Consider the following 13,527-nt stretch of genomic DNA (forward strand, 5'->3'; position numbering starts at 1 on the left):
AATAATAGGGAAGAGGGGCACTGTATCCAGATAGATGAGCATTTAGATGAGATAAATGTAATTTAAAAAAAAAAGTCTAAACTCCCCCCTCAAATTAAAAATTCCCCGATAAGAATAACCTAAGGGGGATTCAGCCCTCTGAATGAAATTCAGGCCCTGCATCTGAGGTAGACTGACCACGAGCTATGTGTTTGTGAAACGAAAGTTTCTGCTTCTGTAGAAGCTATAGTTCTGTATGAAATCAACATTGTTACAAGAAAAACATGTTTTTATCATAGACTGTAAAAAATAGGTTTTTATCCGCGCAATCTTATGGAGAAAAACTACACTACTACCCATAGTCCTAAGCTTAACAGCGACGCCTCTGATTGGTCCAACTCGCTGTTACCATAGAAACGTTTACCGTACCCGCGAACGGCTATAGCGATAACATTAACTAGCTATCTGACTAACGTTACAAAAGGGAGCTTGTTGTCACAAACTTTCAGTGGTTTAAATGCCAGAGAATGCATATAATTACATCCAGTTATTTATCTGATAATGTATCCTGAATTTTACTTGTAACATTGGATAATGGGAAAAGGTAGAGGTGACTTGTTGAGTCAGTGACATGAATCTAATTATTTGTTAATCTAACCAAATTAACCTCAAAAACATGAAGTTTAGTACTGTTTTCCGAGCTCACTCACTTTGGGATTGTAGCCGAGGCCGTTTGCTGGCCTCAGGAGGTGGAGGACTGCCGTCTTGACGGCGCTTAAAAAATTGCCGGATATCCATTTTTACATTAGACGTTTGGGCTAGTGAGTGACGGATGAATCTTGATGCAGTCTGCTGCTTCCTGCTGATTGGTCAACAAGACAGCATGCTGTATATAGCTGGTAGTAGTCAATATCGATGGAGCGCATTATGAAAGACTTTAACAACCTATGAAACTATTAATGAACAATATGAAACTAAAACGACATAAGCTTAATTTAAAATGGCTTAGGAACTATCTATTTAGAGGTGGATAAACGCAATTTAGAGGTGGATAAACCCACTTTGGAGGTGGGTAAACGCTATTTCCGAATTTTGGGAGGTGCGTAAATGGCGTTTATGTGCGTTTAGCCTCCACTACATCCCTGAATAACGTTAATTTACACATCGTGTTTCAATCGCCAAATCAGATGTATAGGCTACTTCATCTACATTCCTCACGAGAAACGGATTATGGCTCACAAAATGGATTAGCTATAGGCGAAATAGTAAGGTCCCACGTACTTTAATACAGTACATGTTTTGCATTAATACCACAGTGAGTAACTTACAGGGCTAGTAAGTTAGACCAGGGTTTGTGTAAGAGCCTTCACCGACCTGAGCTTAATGATGAGGGAACGGCGCCAGTAGATAACTCTTCTTGCCTCCCTCGTATCGTTCATGACTCCTTATTTTACTTTTTAAAAAGTGTCTAATGTCCATAATAGCTACCACCAGAAGCCACAAACAACAATGACAGTCAAGCCCTAAAGCTGTAAGTTAACCGATGACTCTTTCAGGCTCTCTCCTCTGGTGCGCACTCTAAATACAAGCATTCTGTAACCATAGTAACTTTGATCTGCTTGAACACATTTTAATCGTCTTTAATTTTTTTTTTTTTTTTTATTTAACCTTTATTTAACCAGGAAAGTCCCACTGAGGTTAAAAACCTCTTTTTCAAGGGAGTCCTGGCCAAGAGGCAGCAAAAACACAATCAATTACATTTATAAAGGTTATACAACACAAATAATTAAAAACATTTACAATTTAAACAGGTCAATTCAGGTTCTCTCAATCTGGACTTAAAAGCATTTAAGGAAATGAGTTCAGATAATTTCAAGTCTTTTTGCAAAAAGTTCCATGCAGTAGACAAAAGCCCTTTTCCCCAGTTCTGTTTGGGCAAATGGAAGTGATCATTTGATCGCAATGAATAAGAACCAACACTTCTCCATGTGATTAAACTACTGATGTAGGATGGCAACAGACCAAGCATGGCCTTATAGATAAAAATATGCCAATGCCCTGATCTCCTGTTGGACAACGATGGCCATCCCACTCTGGAATATAATTCACAATGATGGGTCAAATTTTTACAATTCGTAATAAATCTCAGAGACGCATGATAAACAGTGTCAATCTTATGCAGACATTGTGCTGAAGCGGTCCTATAATCTAAGACAGATAAAAATGTTGCAGTGACTAGCTGCTTTTTTGCTTTAAAAGAAAAACAAAATTTATTTCGAAAGAAAAAAGACAGTTTAAGTTTGAGTTTCTTCACAAGGTTGTCTATATGAGGTTTAAAAGTGAGAGCATCATCAAGCCAAATGCCAAGGTACTTATAAAAATGAACCACCTCTGTGACACTTCCAGTCAAAGTGAACACAGAAGGAGGAACTTTATAAACCTTCTTAGTATTACTAAACAGCATCAGCTTGGTCTTATCAGCATTGAGAACCAGTTTAAGCTGCATAAGCATGTGTTGAACCACATCAAAAGCTTTCTGCAAAGACTCAACCGCTTTAGCTGGGGACGATCCAAAACAATAAATAATCGTGTCATCAGCATAGAAATGCATATTAGCATTCGACACATTTTGGCCCAATTCATTTATATACATAATAAACAGGAGAGGACCCAATATTGAGCCTTGTGACACCCCCTTGTGGACCTTCACTAATGCAGAACATAGACCATTACATTTAATACACTGAGTCCTGTCACTCAGATAATTCATGAACCAGGAAGCTGCACAATCAGACAATCCCAAACAAAGAAGCCTATGCTTTAAAACCGCATGGTCCACTGTGTCAAAAGCTTTCGACAGATCAAGAAAAAGTGATGCACAGAATTGCTTTCTATCAAGGGCGACAAGTATGTCATTAATTACTTTTGTAACAGCAGTGATGGTACTGTGCTTTTTCCTGAAGCCTGATTGCAGTTTAGAGAGAAGTTCATTTGAGTATAAAAACTCTTTTATTTGGTCTGAAACAAGGGATTCTAAAATTTTTGACAAAACACATAAATTAGATATAGGCCGATAGTTAGTTAAAACTGCTGGATCACCTCCTTTAAACAAGGGAGTAACAAAAGCTGACTTCCAAACTGATGGTATTTCATTATTTTGAATTGACAAATTGAAAAGAATTGTAAGGGGCTCAGCAACAAAATCAGCCGCCTTATTCAAAAAATAAGGCTCTATTAAATCTGGTCCAGGAGGTTTTCTGTGATCTAACGCTTTAAGAGCTCCATGCACCTGCTGCACAGTAAAAGAAACAAAATTAAAAAGCTCTCCAGAAAACACTGGGGAGTATGTGCATGGAGTGACAGCGACTACTCCTGTCGACTCGGACAGAGAACCAACTGATACAAAATGCTCATTAAAGCAATTTAAAACATCAACTCTGTCGTAGACTGGGAGAGAGTTTTTTAAGACAAATTTTGGGAGGGCTTCATTACTTTTATTCACAGATAGAGACTTGATGACTTTCCAAAATTTCTGTGGATTATTGAGATTTTCACTTGTGACTGATAAATAATATTCTGATTTAGCCTTTTTAATAAGAGAGGTACATTTGTTTCTTAGTTGTCTGAAAATGGACCAGTCAGTGGCAGAATCACCATTTCTAGCTTTAGCCCATGCCACATTTCGCTGATGGATAATGTCTGACAACTCTGGAGAAAACCAAGGGTTTTCCCATCCCTTCACTCTGTGCTTTGTCCAAGGAGCATGTTTATTTACAATATTCTCAAAATTCTCCTTAAAAAGTGTCCAGGCAAGTTCAACATCAGGCAACAGGCCAAGCTGTCCCCAGTTAATCAAAGATAAATCATGATGATAGGCTTGTTCATTAAAATTTTTCAAATTTCTCTTTCTAATAATTTGCGATTTACATTTGGGTATTTTACTGCCTCTCGAAGTAGCAATAACACAATGATCACTCAGATCATTACAAAAGACACCCATAGATAAAAATTTATGAGGGACATTTGTTAAAATCAAGTCAATTAAAGTAGATTTGTCAGGATTTTTGAGATTAGGCCTTGTAGGTACATTTACCAACTGGCTAAGACTGATAGAATCACAGAAAGATTTAAATTCATCAGAAACAACATTTAGCCAGTCCCAATTCAAGGCCCCGGCCAATAAAAGTTCCCTATAGTTTAGTCTGGACAAAAGAAGCTTTAAAGATGATAAAGCCTCCCTGGAGGCCGATGGAGGTCTATAACACCCCACAACAGTTATTGAAAGGGACTTAAATATTTCAACATTTAAGGCCAAAAACTCCATTTGCCTACAGAGAGACTCAGACAAAACAACTGATGCACCAAATCTTGACTTAACATAGATAGCTACGCCACCACCTTTCTTCAGCCTGTCACTGCGAAAAACATTATACCCATGTACTTTTATATCTTCATTTGTAATTGATTTCTTCAACCATGTTTCCGAAATTATCGCTATGTCTGCATCTGTAGATTCAATCCATATTCTAACCATGTCCATTTTGGGTAGTAAACTGCGAACATTTAGATGAACAAATTTAAGTCCAGGCATTGATTTAAATTCAGCAGGGGTCGAAACACATTGCAAACAGGGGCCAGGATTGGGCTGCACATTTCCAGATAGAAGTAGGAGTAGTGTAATAATCAATCTGCACCTCACAGCATATTTTAAAGCTGGCCTATCATATGCTGAAACCAGGTAATGCCTGTCATTAATTGAGAAAGACAAATTATACAAAGCAAAAAAATTTTGCAATTTAGGCAAATCCCAATACAAATCCATCCAGAAGTCCAGGTTCCAACAAAAGTGTAATGGTTCCTGGTGCATGTCAATACTGGTTTTTGTGCCACTATAGTAGGTTTCCTGTATGCCCACCATATTATTAAAACAACTCACCCTAGGATCAGTGCCCGGTTTCAAGTTCCAAGTGACCAACAGGGATAATAAAATTAGAATTAAAAAAGATGCCATCGTCATTAATTTACTAATAGTAAAGATGACTAGTAACAGTACCAGTTTATCTTGTCGAGTATGGCCCAGCTTCCAAAATGATGTTTCTGGCTTAGGCTTGTTAACCCAAGCTCCAGGAGAATGTAGTAGGCCAGGCCCGTTAGCCTAGCCTCCAGGATGATGGGTGAGACCCAGGCTGGTTTGCCCAAGCTCCAGAAAAATTAAGCAAGCCAGGCCCGCTAGCCTAACTCCAGGAGTATGTAGCAGGCTCAGGCTGGTTAGCCCAGGCTCCAAAAGAATGTAACAAGCTCAGGCTGGTTTGCCCAAGCTCCAATGAGGATGTAGCAAGCTCAAGCTGGTTAGCCCAAGCTCCAAGAAGATGTAGCAGGCTCAGGCTGGTTAGCCCAAGCTCCAAGAAGATGTAGCAGGCTCAGGCTGATTAGCCCAAGCTCCAAGAGGATATAGCAGGCTCAAGCTGGTTAGCCCAAGCTCCAGGAAGATGTAGCAGGCTCAGGCTGGTTAGTCCAAGCTCCAGGAAGATGTAGCAGGCTCAAGCCCGTTTGCCTAGCTCTGTTTAGCCTGGGCTAATAGGATCAGTAAGATCAGGCTCAGGTTAGCAAAGTTAGCTCAGAGCAAAGGTGTAGTGTCATTTTTAAACTCATAGTAGTCCACAATCTTCTTAAAAGTTCAAGATGAAATTTCCATATAAATTACTTGTACAACTTGAAAACTACAACTTAAAAGGAATAAAGTACTATAAAATCCATTTAAATGAAATCAATCCAGAGAGAGACACTGAGCAGACCTTAGACTAGCTGCCATCTTGGATCAATACATGATTTAATACATGATTCCGAAGGATAGATTAAAAGACCCGGTACATTTTTTTAAATAAATACAAAATTATTAAAAAATAATAATAATTATCAATAAATTCCATTTTTTGAGATCCGGGGCTATAAAAAAAACATCCGGGGCTGCCCCGGATGCCCATGTCTAACGACGCCCCTGTACAGAGCTGAGATATTCTTCCAAACATCTTTGTGTTCTGTAGAAGACAGAAAGTCATATGCTTCTGTGAAGGAATGTAGCTGGTAAATAAAGAGAGAATTTTCATTTTTGGGTTAACTATCTCCTTAAAATGTGTGTATGCTTGTTTGAGAATATGATGGAGGGGTATCTGAACAGTAAATAACAATACAAATTTTGGGCTGTTCTGAATGGCTTCAGAACAGTTGGAATTTTACACACAAGTCTTATAGGCTACTTTTATGATGCTTTTGTTGTCTTTTTCCTTTAGTGTTTCACGGAAGAAAGAAAGTCACATGGGTTTGGAACAACAAGAGAAATTAAGACATACTATTAATTACAATATCAGCTATATTACAATTATATAAAAAGAAGAGAGAGTGTAGTGTGCCATGAGGGAAACAAGTACTCTCAGTGTTTGTGTGTGACTTGTGACTGGTTTTGCTCATCAACACATTCTTGGATGCATGGGCTCAACTACTACTCTGACGATGGGCGTGGCTTCGAAGTTGAGTGGCGTGAAGGGCGGGCAGGCTGAAGACGTAGAGATGGTGACCGGCTTGAGAATGAATACCTCCATTACACTAATACCTGCAGAGATACATTACAAACAACATTAAACATTGCATCATTCAACAGATCATTGAAAATATCAAATAAGTGTAATGCAGATGGTTTTAAACCTTGGGGCTCCACACTCCAATAATGTTTTGTGAAAGGAAGTTTTTTCTTCTTTTAAACACTATTATCTTCACAACTGCTGCCTGTTACAGTATAACAAAGACCTCTGTGTGAGTCTGTTTATGGAGAATGTTTTGTGATTGTGTAAGCATGTGTTTGTTATGTATGGACAGAGGAAAATAAACACACCTTGGATAACTTTGACATTTGCAATTACAGTTATTGTATATATGCAGGGCTGTCATGACCAAGGCTGTGCACCATTCTGAACTGAATTGAGAATCGTTTTTAAATTCCAGTGCAAAAAAGATGCAGAATTTTATTTCACAATTTGATTTTAAGGAACTAAATTAGCGTCTAGGTTACGAGTGTAACCTCCGTTCCCCGATGGCAGTCAGTATTTGCATACCACGCCCCCGGACATACGGGTATAAAGGCGAGGCAAATACTAGAGTTCATTCAGGATTTTTCTGAGGAGCCGGAAATGGTCCGGCCACTACAGCGGCTCGGCTCAGCGACATGCCCGGGAAGGACACAACGTCTCGTTCCCTCCAACGTGGAACGGAGGTTACATTCGAAACCTAGACGTTCCCCTTCTGTCGCTCTCTCCACGTTGTGTCAGAGAAGCGACACTAGGGGTCCAATTTAAATTACGCCATGCGCTGAGCCGTGTACGTGGTCTGACACAGGAGCGGGCAGGTGTTTTTTACGTGCCAGACGACCAGCTGTATCAGACTACACGTACCCTTCCCCAATGCCCCACAAAAGTCGTCGGAATCCTTTTGGCTACCCTGACAGGGGAATAAGGTGACGCTTGCCAACCTGGGAACGGGCCAAGCCTGGATGGGCCTCTTTTTCTCTCTAAGTTTCTCGGATAGAGCAATAGACAGCCGGGGCCCTTATACGCACTGAGGGAAGGGGGTCTTACCCAATTTCCTAATCTTTCAGGGGGGAAAAGACTCTGCGGAGACCACCCCTACCCAGCTCGGGAGGTAAGGTGGTGAATACATCACATGTGTTTTTAGGCGACACGTGGAAGTAACGCGGTGGTAGATCCTGCCTCAGCGAGGGGGAGTTGCTACACACGGCGTCCGAAGGGCAGCCAAAACTTACCCAAGGAAAACGCGGGTCTGCTCGTAAGGGAACCGTATCGTGGAAAATACAAACAGGGGGAGTCCGCATAGGAGTCCTCACCCTGTGGAGCACCTATTCAAGTACAGGGTAGATTTGAGTACCCGCCGTGGATTAGGTCGGCAAGTTCCTCAGCCGAACTGCGGACCCATGAGGGCAAGGGAGGAATCGACCAGGGATTCGGGTTGAGTGGAATCTCCTGGGAAAAAAGACGCACAGTTTTACCTCAAGCGAGGGAAAGGGCGCTATATGCAAGCGATTCACCTGGCCAGCCAATCAGCGTGTTACCGAGTTCAGTTACCGGCCTGAATGTGATACGCCAATGAAATGGCATCTACTACCCAGTGGGAAAGCCTCTGTTTGGAGACAGCGTTTCCTTTCCACTGTCCCCCAAAGCATACAAAGAGCTGCTCAGAGTGTCTAAAGCTCTGCATGCGGTCCAGATAGGTCCGCAAAGCACGTACCGGACACAGCAACGACCGGGCTGGGTCTGCCTCCTCCCGGGGCAGCGCTTGCAGGTTCACTACCTGGTCTCTGAAGGGCGTGGTAGGAACCTTGGGCATGTAGCCTGGTCGCGGTCTTAGGATCACATAAGTGTCTGCAGGACCGAACTCCAGGCAAGTGTCGCTAACAGAGAACGCTTGCAGGTCCCCAACCCTCTTGATGGAGGCGAGCGCGATCAGCAGGGCAGTCTTAAGAGAGAGGGCCCTGAGTCCAGCTGATTCTAGCAGCTCAAAGGGAGGTCTCTGGAGGCCCGCGAGGACTACCGAGAGGTCCCAGGAGCGGAACAGGCTTGGCCGGGAGGGATTAACCTCCGGGCGCCTCTCAGGAACCTGATGATTAAGTCGTGCTTACCAAGGGACTTGCCATCTACTGCGTCGTGTTGGGCCGCGATAGCAGCAACATACACCTTCAAGGTGGACAGGGACAGCCTCCCCTCCAACCTCTCCTGCAGGAATAGGAGCACTGACCTAACTGCGCACCTCTGTGGGTCTTCAGCCCGGGAAGAACACCAATTTGCGAACAAGAGCCACTTCAGGGCGTAGAGCTGCCTGGTGGAAGGGGCTCTGGCTTGGTTGATCGTGTCTACAACAGTAGGTGGTAGGCCAGCTAGATCTTCCGCGTCCCGTCCAGGGACCATACGTGGACTTTCCAGAGGACTGGATGCGGAGAAAGAAGCCCCTGAGAAAGAAGGTCCTTCCTTGGGGGAATTCGCCAGGGAGGGGCTGTAGCGAGGAGTACGAGGTCCGAGAACCAGGACCGGGTGGGCCAGTATGGAGCCACTAGTGTGACTTTCTCCTCGTCCTCCCTGACCTTGCACAGCACCTGTGCAAGAAGGCTCACTGGGGGAAATGCATATTTGCGCAGCCCCGTGGGCCAGCTGTGTGCCAGCGCGTCTGCCCCGAGGGGAGCCTCTGTTCGGCCATACCAGAGCGGGCAGTGGGAGGTCTCTCGGGAGGCAAGCAGGTCTACCTGGGCCTTGCCGAATCGTTCCCAAATCAGCTGGACCGACTGGGGGTGAAGCCTCCACTCTCCACTGGGCAAGCGTTGTCGTATGCATCAACCCCAGCGGCGTGACTGCGGCGGAGGATGCTATATGCCCCAGGAGCCTCTGGAAGAGTTTTAGAGGGACCGTTGTGCCTGGCTTGAACTATGCGAGGCATTTCAGCACTGACAGTGCACGCTCGTTGGTGAGATGTGCAGACATTGAGACTGAGTCTAACTCCATGCCGAGAAAGGAGATGCTCTGAACCGGAGTGAGCTTGCTCTTTTCTCGGTTGACCTGAAGCCCCAAGCTGCTGAGGTGTTTTAGCACCTGGTCTCTGTGAGCGCATAGTAACTCTCAGGAGTGGGCCAGTATGAGCCAGTTGCCGAGGTAGTTGAGTATGCGGATGCCGGCTTCTCGGAGCGGGGCAAGAGCTGCCTCTACGACTTTCGTGAAGACGCGAGGGGACAGAGACATGGCGAAGGGGAGGACTTTGTACTGGAACACCTGGCTGTCGAACGTGAACCGTAGAAAGGGTCGGTGTCGCGGCAGAATTGAGACGTGGAAGTACGGGTCCTTCAGGTCTACCGCTGCGAACCAATCTAGGTGCCAGACGCCTGTTAAGATACACTTTAGCGTGAGCATTTTGAACGGGAGTTTGAGCAGTGCTCGGTTGAAAACTCGCAGGTCCAAGATTGGTCGTAAGCCGCCAACTTTCTTGGGTACAACGAAGTAAGGGCTGTAGATACCCTTCTTCATTTCGGTTGGAGGGACAGGCTCTATCACATCTTTGAGTAGAAGAGTAGCAATCTCCGCGCGCAGGGATTGGGCATGTTCGCCGTGCACTGCGGTAAAACGGACGCCCGTGAAGAGGGGCGGGGGCCTGGCAAACTGAATTGCTTAACCGAGTCGGATGGTCCAGGCCAGCCAGCGTGACAGGTTGGGAAGTGAAAGCCACGCATCCAATCTCCGTGCTAGGGGCACCAAGGGGATGAGTATTTTCGACGTACCCGGCGGGGCTTCGCAGCGGGTGGAGCAGGTAATGTGCCGTCGGGAGGCGAGGGTGCGTCCCGAGGCTTTGGTGCTGAAAAAAGTCTCGAAGCACTTACCTTGCTCCGCGCACCCGGCAGGGGGTGGGTTAGTGACTGAGGAGGAGGTCTTATGGTGGCGTCCTCTGGACTCGTCAGAACCGGCCTGTCTGGGGTCAGTCGTGGGGCTGAAGGCGGACCTGTGGCCGCGTCCAGCATGCCGGGACTGTTGAGATCAGGTGGCAGAGTGCCGTGAAAACGGCATTTGCGGGCCAGATGACCCAGAGGCAAAGGAAATAGCTTTTTTATTGAGAATTTGGGTACCGCTGCCCCGGTTAAGGGGAGCGGCAAATGAAATGCATTCAAAACAAAATTCTCCTCCCGGCCCTCCACCGAGGGATGGAGCGGTCTTACCATCTCAGGATTTAACGTCTTGGGCTCTGGGTCGTCCGTCTCAGGAGCGCCTGGGAGCCTTCCGTGTCCTCGAGGGGGTCCGTGAGACAGGGGGCATCGGCTTCCTGCGGGGGGCTCGACACGTGGGCTGAGAGCTGGGCCCAGGTTGAGGCGGAGCAGCCTGTTGTTTTTTTGCAGGGGGACGCCCTCGGCGAGCAGACGGGGAATGGCCCGAGGCGGCAGACTTGCGGCGGGGCAGGATCTGGGAGATCACCTCCGTCTGTTTCTTCACCGCGGAGAACTGCTGGGTAACGTCCTCGACGGTGTTTCCGAAGAGGCCGAACTGGGAGACAGGGGCATCGAGAAAGCGAGTCTTGTCTGTCTCACGCATCTCGACCAAGTTCAGCCACAGGTGTCGTTCCTGGACCACGAGGGTGGCCATTGCCTGCCCGAGTGACTGCGCTGTGACCTTCGTGGCTCTGAGGGCGAGGTCGGTCGCTGAGCGCAGTTCCTGCAGCACATCGGGATCAGGGCTACCCACGTGCAATTATTTGAGCGCCTTGGCCTGGTGGACTTGCAGGAGGGCCATGGCATGCAGGGCGGAAGCGCCCTGTCCGGCGGCGCTGTAGGCCTTTGCTGTCAGCGAGAATGTTGTCCTACAGGCCTTGGAGGGGAGTACAGGGCAACCCCGCCAGGTGGTAGGGTTTCCGGGGCATAGGTGAAGCGCAACAGCCCTATCCACCGGGGGAATCGTCGTGTATCCATGGATCGCTCCGCCGTCGAGGGTAGCGAGAGCGGATGAGCGAGTGGCTTTGTGAGAGGTGAAAGGCGCATTCCACAGCGACGCCAGCTCATCATGCACTTCCGGGAAAAATGGGACTGGGGGGGCGTGGCCGTGGGCGGCGCCCAGACACCAGGAACCAGTCATCCAACCGCGATGGCTGTGGGGAGGACGGAGGGTTCCAGTCCAAGCCCACGCTGGCGGTGGCCCAAGAAAGCATGTTGGACATCTGAGCATCAGCCTCAGCCTGGGGGTGCTGGTCTTTACACCCAAACAGGTTTCAATGAAAAAACTTAAAGAGGTTTCTTACCAGAGGCACTTTTGTTGGAGTTGTACACGTAGAAGCGCGGAAATCGTAATTCTGTTGTGTCACGTGACACAAGCGTCAGACGTTCAACTCTTGAACAGTGTCTTGCGAACAGTATTCAGACAATTTTCATTCATTTACATTATACGTTGCAGATAACGAAGCCAAAATATAACGTCCAAGCCAAAAAAGGCTAACTGTAAAATATAATTTTAAACAAGGAGGTAGAAAAGATGAAACTGGAGGCCAATCTCGCTATGGTGCATTGATTATGATAGATACACCTTGCTGAGGTATTGTTCATGCCTAAAGCAATTTCCTCAATTGCTTCTGTTGCACTTTTACGTGCACATTTGCACAGCAAGAGTCTCCATTTATGAACATCTTTCATTTTCCCCCTCATAACAAAATTTTTGTAACTGATTGGAGGGCAGTGATCGAAGAAGGTGCTTTCTTATAAAAGCTGTCAGATTGGGACAACTGAATGGAGCAATTCAGCAGCTCAGCAGGATGATGATTTCACTCGCCCCTCGAATCCCATTCAGTAAAATTACATCAGGTTCAGAGTGCTTCCATCAGGACAGCAGAAACCGAACCCCGGAGGCGAGTTTGTTCAGTTCGCAGAACCAGCCATGAGTCAAGTGCTTCTGTCACAGACTGGGATTATTAAGGGGCAATTTCAGCCTGCAATCTTGTTCATGAACAAACACCTGGAGGCTGTAAAGTCGCTAATAAATATGGCTTGATGGTAATCACAGCACAGGCTTCCTGAAGCTAACCTGAGTATGAAGTCTTAAGTTTGAAGGTTTGGGCGACGTTGATTGACTCGACCAATTTTTCACACAAGATTAGCATTTAACCATACATATAGCATCAGAGATAAACTCACAAAGGTTTATTTTAGCACAACAGCTATCCCGACATACTGCATATAGAAAAATAAACATAACAGCATATATATACAATGTTGGCTCTGCTAAGCATTAAGGTTGACGTAACAGAATTGCAAAAACTATTGATTGTTTTGATTTATCACGAAAAAAAAATTAAAGGACTGACAGCACTATAAATTATGCATTCCTGTTGACTGTTTGCTTTCTAGCTTCGACCACAGGGGGTAGTTATTCGAATTTCATTGAGCACAGATCAGTTTTAGCAGTGGAAACTTTCAACATGCTTTTGCCAAATTCACATTGTGATTAGTTTGATCTTTTTAAAGCAATGGAGAACCTTAGTGTTTAAGATTTTGGGGAATTCAAGTTAGGAATGGCTTTCTTACAGACCTAATATCAATTTATTCAGGATAGATGCCATTAAAATTTATTTCACAACTTTAAAGGCAAGGTGTGTATAACCCATCTTAATATGCAGAGACAACTATAGGGCTTAGTCAAGTTAGACGGCATATTTAATAAAAAATAAATAAAAAAAAGGCTGTGGCTGATGTACAGTAAGTTCAGTATGTTGTTTAATACATTGTTGATGCAAAAAAAAAATTATGATTATTTTTTTTTACATTACACAGATAAAAAAATGGGAGTTTAATAATCAGATTTAATTGAATGTCTCTGCATGTTAAGTTTGGATGGAATAAAATTGTTTTACAATGAAAAAATGACACTTCTGACTTTTAAAGCTAAGAAATGTTTAAATAAATAAATAAATTATACACATTGGAGGGATTCGTATATGTCTTGCTTGGACATTCTTTGTATAAGTGCC

At 45.0% G+C, this 13,527-nt stretch overlaps 1 protein-coding gene across 1 annotated transcript in view; it reads right to left on the reverse strand.

Moving 5' to 3' along the window:
• efl1 (elongation factor like GTPase 1) overlaps window positions 1–13,527 on the reverse strand; it is a gene marked incomplete at its 5' end in the record, with an annotated part of 118,302 nt that overhangs the window by 21,872 nt on the left and 82,903 nt on the right. The window contains 1 exon segment of the mRNA XM_052128389.1: window positions 6,452–6,589. Within this exon segment, the coding sequence (XP_051984349.1) occupies window positions 6,452–6,589 (138 nt within the window).

The sequence above is a fragment of the Xyrauchen texanus genome, chromosome 1, assembly GCF_025860055.1.
Source record: "Xyrauchen texanus isolate HMW12.3.18 chromosome 1, RBS_HiC_50CHRs, whole genome shotgun sequence".
Classification (NCBI taxonomy): domain Eukaryota; kingdom Metazoa; phylum Chordata; class Actinopteri; order Cypriniformes; family Catostomidae; genus Xyrauchen; species Xyrauchen texanus.